The sequence below is a fragment of the Trichoplusia ni genome, chromosome 3 (genome assembly GCF_003590095.1).
Source record: "Trichoplusia ni isolate ovarian cell line Hi5 chromosome 3, tn1, whole genome shotgun sequence".
In the NCBI taxonomy this organism is placed as follows: Eukaryota; Metazoa; Arthropoda; class Insecta; order Lepidoptera; family Noctuidae; genus Trichoplusia; species Trichoplusia ni.
Genome location: NC_039480.1, coordinates 12,916,284 through 12,939,370, shown reverse-complemented (window position 1 = coordinate 12,939,370; position 23,087 = coordinate 12,916,284). Strand labels below are relative to the sequence as shown.

The window sequence follows — 23,087 nt, the reverse complement described above, 5'->3', positions numbered from 1 at the left end:
TGTTACTAGAACAGTGACTTATTTTAAGTTAAATCAACCGAACAACCGATTTTCATAGCTAAATTAGTATACAATAATTTAATGAAAATCGAATCAATTTAAAATGCTAACTCAACAACAGGGTTTTGAAAACCAAAATAAGGCATAAATCATTCTTTTTTTAAGGTGGTTTGTGTGCTCTTCGTAGTCTTTGGTTTCTGTTGGGCTCTGTGGTTTACTAACTGCTCATTCTATTGATAATGATAAGGTGGTAGCTACTTATGGCGTTGTAGGAGTCGATTGATTTATTTTTACATTATATATGTAATAGTTTTACTTCATGACGCTAATCTCGTACGAGATTTCAGCATTTAATTTAGTTATAAAACTTTAGGAATCGTGGAATGCTCGTTGTGATCCTTCTTTAGTAGCGAAAATTTCTTTGTTTTATTTTGTCCAACATATGTTGGACTACTTCTGTTCGTTGCAAATTACGCGTAACAAATTAGTGAATACGCACAAAATGATTTCCACACACAATTGTGATAATGTAGAGCCCAACCGTTGTAAGGGAACCAGAAGTCATTCGGCTCAAGGTCTGGCTAGTTCCGTGTGTAGTCCTGCAATGAAGATACCGTTACCGCCCCGTCCATGGATTACAGGTAAAAATGTTGTATAATAAATCATTAACATGTGTTTGTCGTATCAGCAATTTGCAAATCTATTCATTCAACGAAATCAAAGGTAAATAATGAAACCTTTACCTACGCGGAAGATGATGACGACGTTTGTTGTTCTTACGAATAGAAATTCAATGGAATATGAATTCATTTTACGTGAAAGTTACGTATTTGGTCTAGTTAGATTTGCTTTGACGATGGCAAATGGTAGTCGTGAATTACTTATTACTGTTTCTGTGGGCAAACATTTAGCGTATCATACAATGGCCCCCATATTTGTTGTTGTATACTATTATACGTATCTGTTTACGCTTGCTGCGCGTATCCATATCTTATACCTACTTTAATGTTTATTTAAACATTTCATTTAGCCTTGTACATTAGAACACCTCATATTTTACGATGTTGACAGAATTTGTGTGTCAAAACTTAACAATCACCTAATTGGCACCTTTAATTGCAAAATCTTTTAGATTTACATCATGTATAATGGTCTTTTTTTTTTCAAAAGGTGAAGCATTCATTTATTTTTTGTTAACTATTTAATGTTAGAAACTTGCAAATCCGAAACCTGATTTAAAATGCAATATGACCTGTTGAGATCACATCTTGAAAAGTAAGGATGTCTATTTCTTTAAACATCTTTGTTAAATATTATGTACTGTGAGAACAGCTGTGTTTTAACCTGAATTTTATAATGAAGAACATTAAAAGAAAGGAAACCTTATCCTTACAACATAGATTGCTCTATCAAGCCGTATTCCTATGCTTCTCGGCCTCCATAATCTTGTAAACCTGTAAACTTAATTGAATCAATTAATGGCTTCAAATTAAATGCCGTGACATATTTGTTTACAGTCTCATCATGACTGGGATAATCTCGCATATGATCAATACAATTATATTAAGCAATATAAGATGACTTGTCAAGAATGAAAATAAATGAACATTAGCAATTTATATAGAAAATTTAATTACAAGCAAAGTATTGGAAAATGTAACTAAATATTATGTAACAATATGATTTAACATGAAAAAATCATGTGCATGACTCATGAATAATGTTTTTATAAGATTAAATGAAACAAAGTTATTAAATGTTAAATAATCGAGGCTATTTGCTATTCAATTAATTGTTGTCAATTTATGATTTGGTATTTATTTTCATGACAACTGCTTAACAAAAATTAAAAAGTGAAAGACGGCTTTCTTACATCTTAAAAATCTGATCACTTATTGTCTACTAAGCAACCACTACAATATGTTTATAATTAAGAATTTAACTCTTTATCATTATGTATGCTACTAGCACAAACATGACTAAAACAATACACATGTTTATAAATATTTTAATCTGAAACTTAATGAAATAAACTGGTAAAGCGTTATGGACATGCTTAGAAACAACTGAACATATCTGAAGTTTCATTTTGTAAGAAGGGATTGAAATATCATTTTTCATACAAATATTGGATTCTGGTTTCATGAACTTTGTATAACCCACTGTGTATACAAAGGCCTGAATCCTGAAGGCTCATTAGTGGATGGCTTATAAGCTTTGTTCATGATGTTCTCCTGTATCATACCTTGCATCTCACACTTACATATTTAAATTGGAGAGTATAAGTCTTTATCATATATTGGCATGAAAAAAAAAACTGAAAAAATAACTTATTATCTTTCAACCATGGATTTAAATGTACAGAGATGAATACATCAATATTCTGCCCATGCTATATAAGTTAGATTATATACCACTAGCTGCACACTCGATTGTTTGCCATGCCATGTACTATGTGAGTGGTCAGTAGCATGTTTTGAATTAAAAGTTCATCACATGTTTATGTTACAAAAACTTAAAACATTTTACCCATCACTTTTTATAAAGATGAAACCAGCTAGAGTTGTAATAAAATACTGGGAAGTTAATCCTAATGTACCTATTTAGATAGTTTTGTTTTTATTTACCATCTTAGTACATTGGCCTTACTGATAATTGATATGAAACTACTATGATCGAAAGTAAAATAGGTACTCGGATTATCATATCAGAGATAACCGCTGCAGTTAGACCTCCCCTATTCACGATATAAACAATTCTGAGTAGTTCGCATTGAATGGTGGTTATCCAATTTGAGTCGTCAACCAATCACAAATAGGATGTGCAAATTACATTGTTATTGTTACCATTGCACCTCGGTCCCCTTGCTAGTGCAGTCATCTTTATCACGGTTATAAATTAAATCAAATATATTTTAAATATTTAGTATATTCTTTGCCAATAGATGCCGAAGACGATTCATCAGATGATATAGACGGTGTCATAAGGGAAGAGGGTATGATACCAATGGAGCGAACCAGGATGAGGTCCCGATATCGCCACTACAAACAAAGACAGACAAACATACCTATCGGTATATTCTGGGATATCGAGAATTGCCAGGTAAACCGCATTTTAATGTTTATGTTTTAATTAATTTGATGTGATTGTTTTCCCTTTTAGTCATTGTGTTTGACTGTAAATATGTTCCGTTTTCCCATTTTGTGTGTGTTTTAGTATTAATAATAATTATTATACAAATATATAATATTAAATTCTGTTTAAATAGATACCGCGAGGATGTTCCGCCATAGAATTAGTGGCTGCAATCAGATCTAAGTTTGTAAGAGATGGGAGGAGAGAAGCCGACTTTGTTGTTGTCTGTGATGTACGTAAGGAAGCCTCGTCAAGACTATTAGAACTTAATGACGCTCAAGTAAGTACTCTACACTTTCAAAACTTTTTAATTTTCTATATTTTTCTTCACTTCTACAATCTTGTAAGAGCTCATATTGCAAGCAGTTTTTATTTGATTTTTTGTACTTTCTTTAACAGGTCAGCTTAATACATGTCTGTAGGACACAAAAGAACGCATCTGATGATAAACTTAGGCAGTGTATGAGGAGGTTCGGTGATCTCCATTCATCACCTGCCGCCATTCTATTGATCTCAGGAGATATTGACTTTGCTGCGGATTTATCCGACTTTAGATACAGGTGTGTTATTGATCTTTAATATAACTTAACATTCTTTCAACAATGTCAATTTAACTCTGATTGTAAAGCTATTTTTGTGCAACTAATTTCTAAAGATGAAACGTAATCGATTTAAAAAATTATGTCATTGTACAATATAATCGCAAATACCGATATATCTTTATAATTATGTAATTAATTTATCAGGAAAAACATGGAAGTGATATTGGTGCACAAAAAGAACACGTCGGCAGCTTTAATTGCATGTGCCTCGTCTCATTACTGTTTTGATGAGATCGCTTCAACTCTACCTAGAAAGGTAAACAACAGTGCCTGGGGGCCTACCACAGCCTCTTCTAGTAAGAGTAAGAAGTTGTGGAAGCGAGATAGTGCGCTACAAAGCGTAGAACGGCATCTCCCTTCCATAGCTGCGACAGTCTTACTTTAAGACGCCTTAGTAGACCTGCATATAAAGTATACTCCGACAATTGCTCAGTAACAAGTTAATTCGGTTCCCACGCGTTTTGTTGCTTTTTAATTCATTCATAATTCTTGGTAACATTGTGTTTTATAAATATTGAACAATGTTCAGTAGATTTCTCGTAATATCGAAAAGTAAATGTGAAAATTGAAACAAAATTCGGATACCTAATATAATTATAACCTATTTAAAATACTCAAAAACGCGTGTGTTGTAGCGACTGTAACCTAAGATTTGTCTTTAATACACATTTTTCTTCGTCCATTTTATTATGTTTCTAAACTTCAGGCTTTATTCATGCTATCTGACCTCGTAAAATAAAAAATACTGTGTCACATTATAAAACGTATATTTAGAGATACAACTAGGTTGAATTGGTATAGTAAAATATCCGAATGGTATTTAAATTTACTTCCGTTTTTAAGAACGTGCTTCTCGATTATTTATTCAAAATTAATTTATTACCTAATAATAAACCATTCTTATAAAACTCAGCAAAATACATTTTGCACAGTCAACATTTTTAATAAGGTCGCGTTAATGTGAATTAAAATATTTTTTGCCTAATTGCATTTATCGACTTCATTAATAGAATAATTTATCTTCAGAAGCTAAAATCTATTTTGTATTATTCTGGCAAACTATCAAGGCGGAAATTTCAAGTAAAAATAGAGTGTTTGATCCAAAAAAACTGTTTGCGTGAGTATGGGCATTATGTTTCTATTTTGGTAGTTTCTTATGCAATATTTTTAGAAACAATTGAATAATGAATTGTTTTTACGATGTTCCGTAATGACAAATACCGGATGATTTCTGTATCATGAGGTTTTTTCTTGCATTTCTTTCGGATTGTATTGTATCGAATTTAATTTAGTATCAAAATTCACAGATCAAGAAACTATCTTCAAAATGAAATAAAGATTCCAAATTGAATGAATAATATTGATGGTTAAAAGAGATGCCGTTTTTATTGGCTGTCTCTAATAAAAGTACCTATAGTAAATGTTTAAAAGAAAAGATGAAAATGTTTACTCGTTCCGTTGTTTATTACAGGCCTTGTTATATTTGTAGTGTTTATATTTTAATTGCGTTTGCACTGTAAACTTATAAATCCCAAGTAATTAGATCTATTTGCAAAAGTTTATTCTCTAAACATTAACAATACATATTTGATATTTGCCTTCCGTTTGTGAGCTTAGAATTATCACTACTTGAACATTTATTTATATCGAAAGAAAGGCACGGAAAGATACACACATTCGAAGTTGTGACGTAGGTACTTGATTGTGGAAACACTGATTAGGAAAATAGTAAACATGTAATGATTTTAGTACTGATGCATTATAATCTTAGGCCCGCTTTCTAGAGTGCTGAACAATTCATTATGTTGTCAATACTCATTACGATTGATATACTACTTGACCAAAAGACTAACAAATCAGTGTTTGAAATGATTTAAGAAAGAAGTATTTAGAGAAACCATTAGGTTATGGTCTTGTACTTCTTTGCAAACAACATATATAAACTAAAATGGTGGTGCATACACACACAAACCGAAATATAAACACACACCGATGTAAACACACAAAATCAATGAGTAATCTCAAGTAATTCTAATCCAAACAATTTATCCAGGTTTCAAAATGTGAAGATGAAATGTCGTGTGAGGTGGAAGTGACGAACTTGCCCATCTACCAGCCGACAGATCTCGTTTCGAATCGACTTCGACACCTGGCCAAGAAGTGCGGCGGTAAGGTTGTTCACGTGACCGCGCCGACCGCACTTCTGAGGTTCACTACGCCGGACCATGCTTCTAGGTAAGTTGTAAAACGTTAATTAAGTAGATCGTAGATTTATGATTTAAGCCTGTGTGCTTTGTCTTCTTTAGCAGTCTCTATTAGGCTGACCGACATTTTTTTTGGTTGATTAATTGGCATCCTCTGCCAATGTAACTTCCAGGACATGGACAGTACTTTCAATCATATTTTATGTTAAACCTTCAACTGAGTTAGGATATCAGAGAAAATTGTTGAAGTTACGCTGATACTTACCGACTTCTATAAGTATATACCTAGAAAACGTCTTTTCCCGTATAAATGGTTTCTAGGGAGTATTTGGTGCAGACGGGCTGGACCCTTAACATTTTTGGGATGAAAAATAGATGTCCGATTCTCAAACCTACCCAATATATACTCGAAATTTCATGATTATCGGTCGACCCGTCTCGGAAGAGTACAATTATACGTACACCATGACACGGGAATTTTATATATTAGATTTGCTTTCTGAGAAATGACTAGTAAAACATTAATATAGCTTAAGATTATTTCAAGTAGTCATTCTTGACAAAAACAACGGATAAATTATAGTATTGTTGCCGTAGAAAAATATGATTTAAGCAAATATACTACTTATAATGAGTATTCAAATATGGATTTTACACTAATCGAATTTACTAGAGCTTATCTGTTGTTAATGATGTCATGTGGTTTTTGTATTATTTACCTAAATTTAATGCGCAATAAAATTCTTACAAGAAACTTATCACTAACAATTAGGGTAGGAATTAGGCTGTACTCCATTATAATTATAAAAAAACACATATTAAAATTTGTTTTAATGTGTTTTACTAACGTAAGGAGTTTCAAGCACAAATAGCTATCTACTACTCGACTCTAATGTTTAAGGTAACAATCGTTACGTACTTAGGTATATGATTGTTATTAAAAGCCACTAAGTGGCTGCTAAACAGCTCCGAGTTCAACGTTACAGAAACCTATTAGAGATCAACAACGTGCCTGTAAACAAAGTGCAATCTGGAACGATTCAAATTCAAATATTCAAAGTTGTGGAGGGAATAGGTAAAGATGGCGACAAAATTGATAAACAATCAGATTTCCAAAACCACAACAAAATACAACAAGCTTTGCATTTTAAATCTGACTGTATTCGTAAATTTTTGTTGCTAACTGTACAATACGAATAGTCCATTATTCCAGTGCTAAGTGAGACCACTTATAATGCGTTGCGAACACGGCCGGATGTCGTCCCCTTCGTATAAATCTCGCCTCGGGCTTCTTCAATTCGCATGCAATGTTTTGACGTTGATCCATGTTTTATATGTAATTATACGCTTGCATGTTGACCAATCGGCGGTCGCCGGCTGAATAACAATCTTTTGTTCCATATATGTCTATCATTTTCGATGACCTAACTTTTTTAAATATTGCTCCAGTAAATAGAGCTGCTGACCTATGAATTATAGAATATCAAGCGTCTCTTTTTTCGATTCTCCTTCATGTATTTTTCTTAGTCTTTATCATGATTGCGATTTCATAGTTTTTGTAACTGTTCTCGCATAAGAAATTTTATTTTGTTAAATTCAGCCATGCATGGGTGCGTAACATTTGCATGCGTTAGCCATGTTAAAACTCTACATGCATCAAATTGTTGCTAGGGCTAACATGTCTAAGCATAAACTATATTTGGGCACTAGGTTTAACACGGCATGAGTGAACTGTAAATGGGCTTAACAAACATTGAGAGTACGCAGCTTGACAGTACGTATATTCGTTCCATCCGTCCTAATCGTTATACTAACATTAAAATATAAATTATTGCGTGATTAAGAAATCGTAGGTCTTCTTAAAAACGTACGTACTTACGCACGTTGCAAAGGGAGCTGTTACGTAAACAATTTTAATTTTACTCTTTTCATTTGTAAGAATTCCGAAACGTGGGTTTGCGAAATGATTTTTGTTCTTGCCGCTTTCACGTTGCGGTCGGGAGGAAAATTATTATTCGCATACGTTAGCCAGCTGTCACGTCACGTTTGCCTCAGTGTGATTACTTAAGTACCATTCATGATTTCTGTATACATTTGTGAGTTTATATCGCTCTTAGCATATGCAGTCAGTCTTGTTTTGTTGCTGGATTTTAGTCATCGATTTTATGAACTAGTAGGACTTGTTCGCTTATTTTTTATAAATAATAACAGTAATAATTATTAATTCAATTGAATAACAACATACCTATAGCAAACAGGTAAACAGTGACGAATAAATAGTATATGATAAAAACAACACATTTACTATTTTAACGTAGGCATAAAGAAAGAAAAATTATAATAACTTCTTCTCAAATGTTTATTCGATTTCTACGTAACTAAAATAGACAATCATACGTTGCTTATATTAATATTCACAATTGACCAATATCATAACCTCGACAAATGTATTTATTACTTCGATATGAATACAACAGCACGTATTAAATTTATTGCATTTATCGATAAATTCAAAGTCGATATGAAACAGAAATAAAATGTACGATCAAAGATGCAAGACATAAAATGACAGGTCTTGTATGTCATTTGACATTTTAACGAAGGACTATCGATTTTACTTACTAATTTTAGAAATGAAATCCGATTGTTCTAATACAAATCACAAATATTTCATTATTTGTTACACAAGTAGATTAAATACTATAAAAAAAACAATGTGTACTGTAAAGTGCTGAATTACATTTATGAATTAATGAAATCGATAATTTTATTTCAATGTACCCTCAATGGTCGATTTAATTGTATTGAAACGTTTAAAAATTGAATAGATCATTGCATCGTCAGGCACGAGGCGGAACACAGTTATATTTTAATCCTTATGCAAATTAATATTTGAAAGTGTAACGTATTTTAATCATTGAACGTTTTTATTTTATTTTTTATTACAATTAATGATCGCCAGGCGCGAATTTCACTCACAATGTTACTATCAGGGTAAGCAATAAGCATATTATGTATTTTTATAATTTTAACTAGAAAATGGTTATTTTCCATTTTAATATGGCATTTAAATTTACTTAAGGTAAAACGTTGTATTTTTTTCTTATTAGTTTAAACGGTGTGGTTATTACTTGCAACTTAGAATTTTCCGGCAATACGAACCAATTTTTTAATCTCATTTGACCATCTCGTAATCAGCTGATTCTTTTAATAGCGGTTTTTTGTTTCTATTTCTTTATTTCTCCTTCATTTTTATCGCAATTCGTTGATTTCAATGTTACCTAGCGAAGTCACACTTGATTACCGTCTTGATCCAATCGTTACGGAACACTGGTCAATCGTGTTTAAATTTAGAATATGTTTTTAATAAACGATGACGTATTAAGCAATTGTTTTCTTCGCTAAAATATGCACGTTAATTACATAAAAGAAAGCTTGCGAAATTAATCTGTATAAAGTATCAATATTTTTAAAAATTGAGCGTTTTATCTATTATCTAATATCTAATATGAATGATGATTAATTTGCATCGTCAATTTTAATGTTCTGAGCAAAAAAGTGATAGCATCGTGAAATTACGACTTTGACCGGTCGTCATAGAGGACCGTTATTCTTTCTAAGATGGCGACTTCGATCAGCTGTTTAGTTCAAATCGCTGTCAAAAGCTAAGCTACGTTGCTGATGTGGCTGGCAAAGTTCGTACTAGGAACGTCATTAAAAACATTTTACGTAGTTTAAATGTACTTAAAGTTATTTTTATGTGAAGTAAGTGCAATGTTCAAATAGGCCTTGTACAATTACCGTTAATTTGACGCTCTGTTTGTCGCGAATATTCTTACCAGATACTAGTCATAGTTCTTAATTGTTTGCTTTTTATTGTTACGATATTGTTCGGATGGCATCCTTCGTTAACAAAATTAGGCAGCAAAGATAAATTAAAGATTTTTTTATTTTATTTGTTCGTCACTTAATAAGTGACCCACTGGTAGGCAAACCCTATTTCCCTGTGTTATCTTATTGCGATTCCATTAGCATTATCCGAGCAGCATACATCGTCATACGCGCGGTGTCTCATAATTATTATTTGTGCGTTTTGGGTTCGAATCGGTTACCTCGTGAATACTCACAAGTCCATAGCAAACCTTTCTTACATCTCTCTTAATTTAGGGCTGCGATAAATATATAACTTTAATTTCTCCTCCCCTTTACAGAGCTTTAATGCGAATGGATGGGGAGGATGTGTACGGGCGCAAGATCGGCACTCGTTACGTTCGCAGCGCGGTCGCCCCGACCTACTCCAGTGATGAGGGGTACAGCACCGCGCCGGCCTCGTACCAACAACCCTCCTTCATACCGCCGCCGCCTCAAGTATGTCACTTACAACTTAGGAATTATTCTAACTAGTTTTAAATAGTAGTAGTAGTGTTGCAGGATTGAAGACTAAGTTTGGTCATTTAAAAAAAAAACTGTTTTGTATCATAGGGCTGTATGTTTTTAACAGAAACTATGCATTAGAGACACGTAAAATGATCTAAACCAGTTTTTTTTGTGTATTGAATTTAAAAAGTAGATGGAAAAGCAAACTCTTTTTTTTCTTGGAATCTTAGTTACTCCATACTAAGTTTAAGCACCGGATCCCTGGAAGCTTGAAAGGCAGATTATATCTAAGGGCAAAATAAGCATTTGCTTTACAAATTTCGATGAATTTAGGATACATTTAGATACAAAAAAATTCCGTCTAGGTTTGTTCATCACCGAACGAAGTGTCAACGTTTGGAGGGACGCAGAGTATATCGAAGGAGTGGGCGATGGCCCTGCAGCAGCTGCCCGCGCCCACGCCGCCGCCGCACGACTTCTGCCCTCCGCCCGCACCAAAACCGCGGAAGATCAGGGGCACCCACGGTAAGGATCTTAACACATTCGCGACATTTCTTCATGTCTTCTTTACAGCTTTCACATTTTTCTTGTCTAAAATAAAATTTTCCTAGTTAAATCTAACTCGCGTCCCAATTTCAGATTAAGCTGAAATATTCAATTCTAGTGTGTTGCATTTTGTCGGTCTTAAAAATGGGTGCATGAGCATCATCCCAAAGAAAGGAAACAAGCTAAATAGCTGTTTTTATATTTTATTATTAACATAATTTCTGTACAGTAACGTCAGTAACCGATCTGTTAAAATTAGTAAACTGCGTGTTCACATACGAAGATATAAGTAGCTAGTTAAAAAATTTTTATTCGGAATACATTGGTATAATAAACATTAAGTTTTTTTAGAATTTTAGATATTTTTTTGGGTCAGTATATCAAAGTTTTTAGTGGTTTATGGGTATTTAACAGAAACAGTTGTATCAGTAAAAAAAGAAATAGCTATTATAAAATAATCGCTACCTACGTGTGAAGGAGGTAATCACAAATGTATGACGTATAGAAATAATAATAGTTACGCAGTTCTTTGGTATACCGCGTTGAATAAAAGGTTTTTATCATCATTGCGGTTTAAATACTTGAACGAAGTGACGGCAATACGATTTTAATAAATTCCTTAAATTCTCGATACTTGACGTTGGTCTATGACTAAACAATGTTTTCACTACTTGATACATGCAAATAAACTATAAAGTGCTTTAATGCATTTCGTGTACTTATGTATACACAGTATAAAATACAAATTACCATACTTATTATTACATACTTAGTATACTTAGTAAAGAAAATCGTTTGCCAAAGTCTCGCCGTCGTGTGGTTTTTGCAGCATAACAGCTCACGTAACCCTTTAGTAATTAAAGTATACGAAAAAAAAGAGTAATATTTAAAAAGTCGATTATTTTAATAATAATAATACCAGTTATAGTGTCCTCTTACTTGAGAAAGGGTTCCTTCTCATGAACGGAATTTTGATACTAAATAACAGCTCCTCCTATTAATTCCAATCAGGTTCAGTAAACCTGGACCGGTCCGGGTGTTCGTCCAGCAACAGCGGCGAGGGCCGCCACCGCGAGCACAGCGCCAGCCGCGCGGTGTCGCCTTGGAACTCCTCCGCCAGCTTCAGCGAGCACAGCGAGACTGAAGAGTCTAACGCTGAGCTCACTGTGTCCAACCTACCGCCCTATGATTCGACGGTTTTACAGGTAATGTTTTTTTAAAGATTTTGAAAATAAAATACTTAATATATCGATACTTTATCTTACGTGGAAATTAAGGTATCCTTTTACATAAGTTTTTGATATCACTTGTTTTTTTTAGCATCGCTTAAATGGTAATGTTATTTCAATAGTAAATTAAGGGTATATAAAGTATCGAGTTCAGAAAGAGCTCTTAATAAGTCATTGCGAATTAATATTTTTTAACTTTGATAACGGAACTTAAAGTTAACATACCTCATTAATGTGATATTGTAATAAACAATATGTATTATTATGATTTGCGCAGGAAATGCTGACACAGCTGTTCAACCAATACGTTCAGACGGTCCGCGTGTCTGTGTGGGCGGCTGGCGAGGGCCCCTTGGCAACTGTGGTATTGCGTTCAGAATGGGACGCGAGGTTAGCTATCGCCCGCATCCACAAACGTCGCCTGGACAACCAGTGGACAGGTCGCCGCCTCGAACTGTCTCTAGGCAAACCTTCACCGGCACCAAACCTCGATGTTTTGCGAGCCCGACTCAGGGCAATACTCCTCGATCAAAAGAACCACACTCTACCACTACTTAGATTAAGGGATGCTTACGCCAGCCGCCACTGCTGCGCACTCACTACTTCGGATATTGCTAAACTCAAAGACACTGTCGTCATTCAAGAGGGGTTCGGCAGAATGGTTCAGCTTGTCGACTTAACCCCGGTCACTAATTCTGATATGGAAGAGGCACCATGGAAGTGCCACGTGCATGCGTCCATGAACACTGGACAGGAAGATGGCAGCCGAATTCTGCAACCCGTTTATATGGAGATCTCAACTTTGGCCAAAAATGTACATATATTGTTGGATAATCATAGGGGAATTTTACCTTTGTTAAGGTAAATATATTTACAGACTACTGTACTAAAAAAAAAACGATTCCACACATCAGACGTCTTGCTTTAATAATTACTTTGAAAACTCAAACTCGAACAATACAAACACTGGTGTACATCGATTTATTTGTTTTGTATAGTTTCGTCGAATGCTACGAGTCTCGTTTCGACGCGCTCGTCGTAGACACTCGCCGCGGCGTAGCACTAGAGCTGTTGCTACGCAGCGTAGAGGGGTTGGAGGTGCGCGATGCTCCCTCTAGACATCTTACTTGGAAGAACGCGCCTATTGTTCTTACGCCTCCTCTAATGAATACTGCTAATAGTAAGTATACAGTAACATTTAGGCAAGTTAAGCCGGTTCAACTAGACAGTTTATAATAAATACCAGGTGTTAGGTAAATCATGTTCGAGTATTGAAATACTATGTTATTTACAGGCGAGAGTTCTCGGTCAAGCGGCGACAGAGACCGTCCCCGCACCGCGCCCGCTCTCGAACCGATGCTCGCTCTGTTTGAGCGGGAGCTCACCGACCTGCTGCGTACTGCGCCACGATGCTCCATACCTTTCAGCAAGTGAGTTACATGCTTTCATTTGTAATAATACTCGTAGCGAATATCATATCGTAGTGAATCAATCAATGAAAGAGTGAGAGAAAGTTGAGAGTTAGTGAGAGAGAAAGTTGAGAGTGAGTGAGACAGAAAGTTGATTGCTCTACTATAATGGGCTGATTTTGATAATTATATTTCAGCAGTTTTCGTCAAAATTTTCCTAGAGATACAGGTTATTGGGTCTCTATATATTTTTTTTCGTTTTCGGAGTTATCATAGTTGTTGCGTTTACAGGCTGATACCCGCCTTCCACCACCACTTCGGTCGTCAGTGTCGCGTTGCAGATTACGGCTTTACCAAACTGCCGGATCTGCTTGCCGCACTTAGTAATGCTATTGTGGTGAGTATCAGATAAACATTGTCTACATATACATGGCGTGACGAAGATCTCAGGACATATTTGAAATATTTGCTTCTGTTCAAACGTGAACAAATTTTATTTAAGTAACTATTGTAGTAATACACGGATTATAAACCTTGGCCTTAAAAAATCGGTTTATACAGTTAAGATCGTTTTTTGTGCTTTGTATCTAAACAAATAAAAAAAAACTGAACAATATATTATCGTCCACATTTATTAGACAAGCTGATAAAAAGACATATTTTTAATTGATTCTATTCTTAAAGAAAGTTGTAAACATCCATGTAAAGAAGCGGCTATTTAAATATGAATACGCATTTCCGATACACCATGTATATTCTTCAGTCATTCCAATTCAAAACTTACATTGTTGTTTTTTTTCCTTAGCCATCCGCTGTCAATCTTCAGGTATCGAATGTGTTGAAATTCATGAGCAATGGTTGACAATGCCATTCCGTTTATATCCTTTCCGTTTACAAATAATAAGACTTACTTCACTTAAACCAGTAGCAGTATAGTAGTTTAGAAATGGTAAATATACTTGTTAAACATTACTTAATACATGTTGATGTTCCGTTATCCAGGTTCTCGGTTCAGGATCATCACGCATCATAACCATTTCGGCATCAGCTCAAGGCCGTCGTTGGACTTCGGACCTCGTCAAACTGCTCAAGGCCCAGCCAGGGCGCACAGTTCAGTTGCATGACATCGCACACCTTTACCAAGCGACCTTCAGCCGTACATTCTCGCCCGTCGACTATGGAGTTTGCACTCTTGGGGAGCTGATGCAACGCGTCAACCCTCAAGCGGTCTCCGTCAGTGCAGATGGAACCATCTCGCTGCCAAGGCATACACCGACCCCCGAAGAAAGGGCACGCACACGACAGTTCGCTTTACAGGTATGGGACATGTTGCTTTGTTATTTGATCTGCTTTTCTAGGATGTTTACTTATATTTGGGTCGATTGATAAATATAATTTCATAATGTTCATTACTAACAAAAATTAGACTTAATTAGGTTTAACTCTAAAATATTGTATGTAATTGTGTGTAACACACACGTATATGAAAAGAAATTGAACATTTGGAATGTGTGGAATCTTAAATAAAGGAAATCGGGAGCAATAACCTTACGAATAATCTGAAAAAAGGTAACAACATTTATTGCAACAAAAGAAACATTAGTTAACATTTGTTCGTGGCCTCGTCCAGGCCATCGAGCTCCTGCGCACTACCCCGAACCTGCGCATGGAGTTCGCTCGCTTCGTGCCCGCGTACCACGCTCACTTCGGGCGCCAGCTGCGCGTCGCTCACTACGGCTGCGTCAAGCTGGCCGAGCTTTTCGAGCTTATCCCCGAGGCCGTGTCTGTGTGCGGGGAAATGGGCGGCGAGCGTAGCGTCCGCCTGGCCCCGCGACCAGCCCGGCCGGCAGTCGCACACCGACTGCGCGCGCTGCCCGCGCTGCCGCTGCAGGACCTCGCCGCACACTACGCACATCACTTTGGAGCCCCGCCACAGGTACACATCTCCCTATCACACGCTACCACCATATCAATCGATCCGTTAGGTAAACTTAGGTTACCATTTCAAATTCTTTGTGTTGCTTCAAACAGGTGGTCTGTGGCTCGTTTTGGTTTATATACCCTTGCTTTTAATTAAACTGCTAAAAGTTAACTCTGTCCATAATTGAGATACAATATTTAATTTACATTAATTTTACAGCCGGACATGCTAGAGGCTGAGTCGTTGGAGGGTTTGGTATACGCTGCAGGCGGTTGCGTAGAGAACGGCGTGGTAGTACCACCGGGCGGTTCCCCCGCTTGGGCCGCGTCACTGTTGGCGGCTTGCGCGGTACTGTGCAGTGACCGGAGCGTGGCCCGCGGGTCCACGTTCGAGTACTTCGCGGCGGCGTACCGGCGGCTGCGCGGCGCCGAGCCCGAGCTGCGGCGGCTGGCGGCGGCCGGCGTGCTGCAGGCGGCCGGCCAGCGCCTGCTGCTGGCGCCGGCCTGGCGCGCGCTCTGGCGCCTGGCGCAGCTGCTGGCCGAGCGCGCCTCGCCCGCCACTGCTGAAGAGTTGTTCGTGGAGTACGCTCGCCGCTATGAGCCACTGTTCCCGGGAGTCGATCCAAGTTAGTCTCATATTGATGTTATTTTGACGAAAAAGGATAAATAGAGACATTTATAAATGTTAACTGAATTCTTGCTGTCTTAATTACAAATGACACTCATATTAATGTTGGTTGTACTCTCCGAAGAGTAGTGAATTCGTGAATACGGCTCTATATTTAAGATAATTACAATAAACGGCCCGTAAATCATCACATAACAATAAAATTATAATTTGTTATACTAAAACAACCAACGTCAAATAGGTGCAGAGGGAGTTGCGGACTTCCTCCGTCAGTACATGGAGATATTCTCGGTCACCCCGGCGGGCCGCTGGTCGCTGTCGGCCGGCGTGGTGGTCCCGCGCTGCCGGGACCTGGCCCAGGGTCCCGCTCACGAGGACTACTCTGTGCATGATACGCCGCCCGGACAAAAGGTAACAAATTTAGTCCCTTTTTTTGCTGTGGGTTATCTGAGATGACTAGTTGAAGGGGATGTGGAGGTCAGGTGGCGGTGGTCGCCTCGTACTAAATCAGTACTGAAAGCTGAATCCAATAAGACTAATCGCAAACTTACTTTTTTTAGGATAATCCTTGACTTCATTCGTCAAATTTTTTTTTGTTGTTTTATATATTAATGGGAATAAATGAAAACTTTTTTTTATTTTTAGGGTTCCCGAGTATTTGAATCGCCAAAGACTAATATTTGGTGTTCCCCACCGGCTAGTGCATTGCCAACACCAACCGCTTTGCTCTCCCACGAGAACCGACGTAAGTATTTTTTTACATTTCTGTCCTAGAAAGTCCCTGATTTCTGTCCGATAATCTCTGTTTTTGCAAAAATTATCGTGATATTAGTAAAAATTTGTGCTCAAACTTTCTGCTTATCAGCACATATTTTTGAAGTTTTGATTCTAGAAGATACGTGTCAAACACCTGTCTGTAGGAAATTTAAATTCATTACTTTCCTTTGATGTCTGTTATAAAATGTATTTTTTGTGACAGGTCGTATCCGCTTGGCGGCTCACTTCGACGGTTCGTAATCCCACCGCGTCGTATAGAAGATGCATTCCTTTATATTTTTGAGGTAGGTTAATATAACTCGTGTTCCAAACGCGACACCTGAACTATGGAGTGATGTGAATCAGGGTCGCAACGAATTTTAACTATTAGACTTGATGTAAGTGTCCAATAAATTGTGATGTCTGTAACAATAATATTTTAGATGTTTATATTTTTATGTGTTTATCTAGATTAAGAAATCTTATGGTGCATTCGTCAAATGTTTTAAGTGCCGATTTTAAAACTAAATACCCAATGTCTTGTACAATGTAAAGGTAAGTCTTAAGAATCATCTTGACAGAAATCTTCTTCAATTTTATCTTAGTGTACGGATTCTTTTGTTTTTATTTTAATTGACTATCGCAATTTTATAAGCATCTTGAGTCATTTTCGTGTTGTGCGGTTTTAGTCTTTCACTGTTACTTGTAGAACTTGTCATAAAATTGTTTAGAAATTATGAGCAACTGTAACCTACATAAATCCTATGCAATTTTATAAGTTTTTTTTATCTTTTGACATTTTTATGTATATTTTTTTTAGTTTTTATTTTCTCAGCTCTTCACGTAACAAAGGACTGAAACAAGCTTCAAATGATATTTTAAGGTACTAATAAGTTTACAAAACTTACAGTTTCTTATCTACGGTATAAATTTAAGTAGATAATGATACTGCCATGAATACGATAAAAACAATAAACACTAAAGTGTACATATCATTGATTTGAGGCTCAAAATATGTTAAGAATAGTTGCTAAGTTTTATTACATAAACAATTCGCGCACTTGTAACATTTCTCGAATGCCCACTTAAAGTACAATGATCGTAAATATGTTGATTCTTGTCCTAGAGTTTAATCTTCTAATATATTTCGGCCACAAATCTATTTGCATGTAACTTGCTTCTTCAAAATATCTTCTAAAGTTTATTGTACAGGCGATATATAAGTTCACGTTGTTAGGTATATCACATTCGAATTTATATAATTTTAGATAACGTTTACATTCACCGTAAGGTCCTACAATGAGTTACGTAATAAACTAAGCCAGTTATTTGTTGAATCTCACTGTGCGTACTGGCCTTAACGACGTGTCAATTAAACGTTCAAAGGTTTTTATAAGAGTATTGAATGAATGTAGATGTAGGTGATATTATTGCTTTGATAGAATATGCTCGTGCCTAAAGTGCGATGATGCTTTAATTTATGACAATCGTTTTATGTTTTGCTGCAATTAAATGTCTTAGTTCCACATAGTATTCAAATGTTCCATGTTTCGGAAAGACCCTGACTTAAGTTCCATTTACAGTACAACCATTATTATGTTAAGATCTCATTGTTTTCTGGTTTTTTTTGGCTTGTAAACACGCACAGAAAATAATGCTTTTAACTTATTACGTTATCAGCAATGTTTGTATGTTATAGGTGATTAATGCCAAAGCACTAATTTAACATTAGCCTTACCAGGCCTGCACTTAATAATTAGGATACGTGCTCACGCACAAATGTTCGTAATATAAGTAAAACTTATTTTGTAAATGGGAATTAATTCCTTCTGTCTTTCTAACATCCCATACAGATGTTTCACTATTTTATTGTACCTTTATTTTATTTTTGTAGATCTAAAAGAAATCTAAAAATAAGATTGGTGAGTCTGACATATGTTTTAAACGACGGCCAACTTACAATTAGGAGGTAGTAATATTTTATTTAGTTGATACGATTCGAATTAATAACTGTATAGTATTATCAGATTTATTTAAATGAATATTGAAAGTGAGATGAGCTAATGATTGAAAATTGTAAATACACATTTTGTGATTTTAGTCTTTATTCTTAGGCATTACCACTGTGATACTTCTGTACCATTGAATGCCATAAAGGTCCAAAAAAGATCCAAAAAGGTCCGCACTCAACTGAATGTATGTAATCACAAATATTTTCTAGTACAGAAAGCCTTTTGTAATCATAAGTTGACTACATATTTTCGTAGGTATGTATATAGTGTACATAATATTTCGTTTTGATTATCAAATTGGTACAAAGTATGAACATTTTAGTAATAAAATATTATACACGCATTATGTGGAACTAACGATACTTAATTGTGAAGTTATTTACAGATAATTTGTTTTATATATTTTATGTAAGCCGGATCTTGCATATTAAAGTATATTTTTTCAATGCAATTAATTTTATATTGTTACACTGCCAGTCCGCATTTACATCAGTATTGGCCATCAGATCTATCTATCAAAATGAGATATTTTAAATAAGATTTTATCTATTAATTTTATGACCAACTATAATTGTCATGTAAGTTCTGAATGTGATTGCGTTCAGATGTAGCCAGAATAATGTCCATCGTCAAATAAATGATACTTAAGGTGTATGAATTAATTACCAAGTTCTCTAAGACTGTAGTGAAGATACGTTTAAGTACTTTATAAGCTGTTGTTTTATTTTCTGACCAATAACTATGTATTTTGTAACAGTAAGATAGAATTAAGTACGCATTCGAAGTTCATTGTGGAAGACATTTAATATTATTTTTCCTACATCTTCGTAATTCTGTGATTATTTGTTATAGTTCTAACTAGTGAATCGATGTATTGGAATTAGTCGTTTCAGTATTGCATGTATGATGAATGTGTCGGAAAATAAATGTTATTTTTTCAATAAATATTTGTTTTTGCAATATAATTATCCTTCAGAACCATGTTTCTTATTGATCAAAATTTATTTACCCTTAAATCCCTTCCGAAAGAATGGCGAATAATTTTCAAGAAATATATCGAACAACTCTCAACATCTTCAGACTTTTCATCACTTTTGGGATATATAAAAAATGGGATTGCTGAACTGTTCATTTGAAACTAACAACAGGACCTAGCAAATTATAAAAAAAATAACTGAAGACATTTTTACTATAATTTATTTTATTGCAACGGTAACATCTACTTAGATATTAGAACATATGATGCCAAATAATTAATGGGATTACTTTGTGAGCTTGGACAGAGGGCCATGTTGCCTCTCCCAGATCATGCGGTGCTTCTGCTTCATGTAGGCTTTACGGGCATCACCATAAGCTCCTAGATCACCATCTGAAAAATACAAGTATGATAAGGATACAACCTGTTCAACAACTGCTAATCTTTCATCTCTTAAACATGCAATGTTCCTGGTAAAATTACACCAAAAAATTATTCAATTTAAGTATGCATAATTTTTTTATGCATAGTTTCTCTAAATGCTGATTGTGTATGCACGTTATGTTCATTTTGTGTAATGCTCCAGAATCACCAGAAATTATAATAAATATTAATAAGTGGTAAAACTCAATTTTTTATTTTTATGCCTTGTATGTAAAAATATATCTACTGAGGATCTAGTAAGAACATAACTACTCTTTTGAAGCATTATCATTATAACTGCAAAATATTCCTTCCCCCTGTAGCTTATCTGCAACATCCATATTCAAGTGGTCCCAGCCAGCCTTGTGCAACCCAATGTGCTATACCTGACACCTATCGTTTTGATTAAACTGGAGAAATTCAGAATGCTTTCATCATGCATTTAACATAATTAATTACCTACTTACTAATAACAAAAGCACCATTATACTAGCCAGAATTTATAACTGAGTGAAACGGTAAATAAACAACATTACTTACATTTAATAAACCATGCCTCCTCGGAATCTTTGTACAGCTCCCAGAGAGGTTTGCAAGCTTGAGCATGGTCTGGGTTTTCGTAGATCATGCAGTCCTCATAACGTTGACGTAAGATGGCTAAGATTTCTGAGTCGACAGCTCTGAAATAAACATCAGTAATTGGTTAGGTAGTGGAAATGTGAGTGATAATGATTGAGAAAACTAACAGATACATTTTTTAACTATGTTATGCATCTTCACAGTCACACTCTTGCTTACAATCTAACCAGGCAGATGGATAAGTATCACAGATCTCCACCATCATTTTCATATTATTTTATTAAATTTTAATATTATAACTGTTTAAAACTGAATCGATTTATAAAAATCGATGCGAGATTAAAATTTAGGTCAAATCACTCAAGCAACAGTAGGTGTGTAACATGTGATTTTGGCAGGTAGAAACCACCTCCACCATCTCGCGAACAGATACCAAGTTATTTTTCTGAAAACTAACCTATCACGTTTGAATTGCGCGTTCGCCTCGAAATCGCAGAGGACATCACCGTCATAGCACTGGTCGATGGTCGGCACACGGCGGAACTTCTGGTGGTACCATGGGTACTTTTTCTGGTTGGGCACAACAACCTTCTCTGCAGCACAATAACATTATTATTCGCCTAAACACTTACATAACAAAACCCATGTAAACTAAAACCATTTTTACCTCGGAACAAAGTTACAGGTGCATCGAGAGTCTTGTAAAGCGCACTCATAAACGCCCTGAATACATTGTTATCTTTGTATTCTTCTTCCTTCTTGGCCATGATTTAATTTATAGTATATTCGACTGCTGGTACAGTAAAATTGTACCAAAAAATATTTGACGCAGATGTCACTATATTTGTTCGCTGTCAAATGTCAAATTGACAGCAAACATTTGGCAAATATTCCAATGTTTGTCGATTCAGTGTTGCTACACTGTTACGGAATATAAATGTTTTGTAAGACGATATCGTAACGTTAATCTTACGTCTGTTACCAACCACGTTGACGTTTTATCTCATTGAAATACGTGTCAGCCAAAATTCGGGGTAGTTACCTTCACTCAAGGACCAGTAAGTTTTATGATCTTGGATATTGGGATGAGTCTAAGCCAAGAATAAGTGTTCTAGTGTTTATGCAATTACAGTTGGCCAGTTTTATTAAAAAAATACTTATGTAATAAGAACTGTCCGAGTCAAAATGATCCACTTTAAGATCTCACATTTTTATATTATCACTAGCTGACCCAGCAAACGTTGTTTTGCCGAATGTTTTTTTTTCTAGGTGTATGTATTTATAATGCCACAAAAAATAAAAACAAACAATTTCGTCCAAAGAATAAAATATATTTGTTTTAGTGTGAGCAACCCTTATCACTTAGGGGTATAAAATAGATGTTGTTCTATTCTCAGACCTGCCCAATATTTATACAAAATTTCATAAAAATCGGTCGAACCGTTTCGGAGGAGTACGGTAACTAACGTGACCAAGATTTTTTATATAAGAAGAAGGATTACCTTTTGTAAAAAAACCAGATAGGTATTGAGATTTAATGTTTTTTCATGCGTGGTTTTCGCGCATTTCGCGCCGCCCCGACGACACCGTTGGCCGGTTGTTTAGCGAGCATTACAAGTTTTTTGTATGGGTAGTACACTTATTATTTTTTTCTTCGCTTGCACAAGTTACCGAATTGACTTTTGACCTTTTATATCTTTTTAATTGTTTGAACTAGCTTCATTGAATTTGAGCTTCTACATGCCTTTATGGATAAAATTAAACACACGTAGTTTTATATATATGTTTAATGAGGTTTTGAGCTACAAAAAGGGCCAACAATTGGCGCAAAGTGCTTCGTGTAATATTACACTTAGCGCTGGCTACCTACTTACTTGGCTTGACATGCACTTCCGAAATGTATCTCGTGTCGGTGGACCTACCTTATAAAGCAATATCAGCAACAGAATTCGGTAATTATTTGTAATTATTATGAATTGATGTTTAGCATGTTAATCCTGTACTAGGTGTCAAGTCTATTTCATTACCTAATAGCACTACCATAACCAATTAAATTTGACTGTGAAACTACAGCTGTTTTGGAAATCCGATTGTGTTAATCGGGTTCTGTTGCAGAACAAACCACACAAATCTGGTATTTTGTAATGAGGCGTAATACGATTAGTGTGTGAAGATGTATCACCCGTTTATTGCTTATCGCCTCTTTCGTGAAATTGGGGGAGCAATGACGCTTTGAGTCCTCATCCATAGTGGCCGTCTCAAGTCTCAAAGTTAAGGTCACCGCGCCAAAC

The 23,087-nt window shown here is 35.6% G+C and overlaps 2 protein-coding genes across 3 annotated transcripts; one reads left to right on the top strand and one right to left on the bottom strand.

Annotated features, from left to right (window-relative positions):
* The first annotated feature begins 228 nt into the window (after positions 1 to 228).
* Positions 229 to 19,796, top strand: LOC113491984 (meiosis regulator and mRNA stability factor 1). Of its 2 annotated transcripts, XM_026869229.1 has the most exons (19): positions 229 to 641; positions 2,945 to 3,102; positions 3,269 to 3,415; positions 3,535 to 3,695; positions 3,882 to 3,993; positions 5,791 to 5,972; positions 10,153 to 10,309; positions 10,684 to 10,843; positions 11,876 to 12,069; positions 12,371 to 12,954; positions 13,092 to 13,273; positions 13,388 to 13,523; positions 13,794 to 13,899; positions 14,505 to 14,819; positions 15,133 to 15,438; positions 15,643 to 16,048; positions 16,292 to 16,461; positions 16,696 to 16,795; positions 17,030 to 19,796. In XM_026869229.1, the coding sequence occupies exons 1-19, from the start codon at positions 443 to 445 to the stop codon at positions 17,065 to 17,067; spliced, it is 3,813 nt and encodes a 1,270-aa protein (XP_026725030.1). In that variant the 5' UTR covers positions 229 to 442; the 3' UTR covers positions 17,068 to 19,796. The 2 variants fall into 2 exon arrangements, with proteins under 2 accessions (XP_026725030.1, XP_026725031.1); XM_026869230.1 differs by lacking the exon at positions 15,133 to 15,438.
* A 201-nt stretch (positions 19,797 to 19,997) lies between these two features.
* On the bottom strand, positions 19,998 to 21,651 carry LOC113491990 (NADH dehydrogenase [ubiquinone] 1 beta subcomplex subunit 10). The gene is made up of 4 exons (XM_026869238.1): positions 21,464 to 21,651; positions 21,254 to 21,389; positions 20,758 to 20,897; positions 19,998 to 20,187 (listed from the first exon to the last, which is right to left on the bottom strand). The coding sequence occupies exons 1-4, from the start codon at positions 21,561 to 21,563 to the stop codon at positions 20,081 to 20,083; spliced, it is 483 nt and encodes a 160-aa protein (XP_026725039.1). The 5' UTR covers positions 21,564 to 21,651; the 3' UTR covers positions 19,998 to 20,080.
* Positions 21,652 to 23,087: the final 1,436 nt, after the last annotated feature.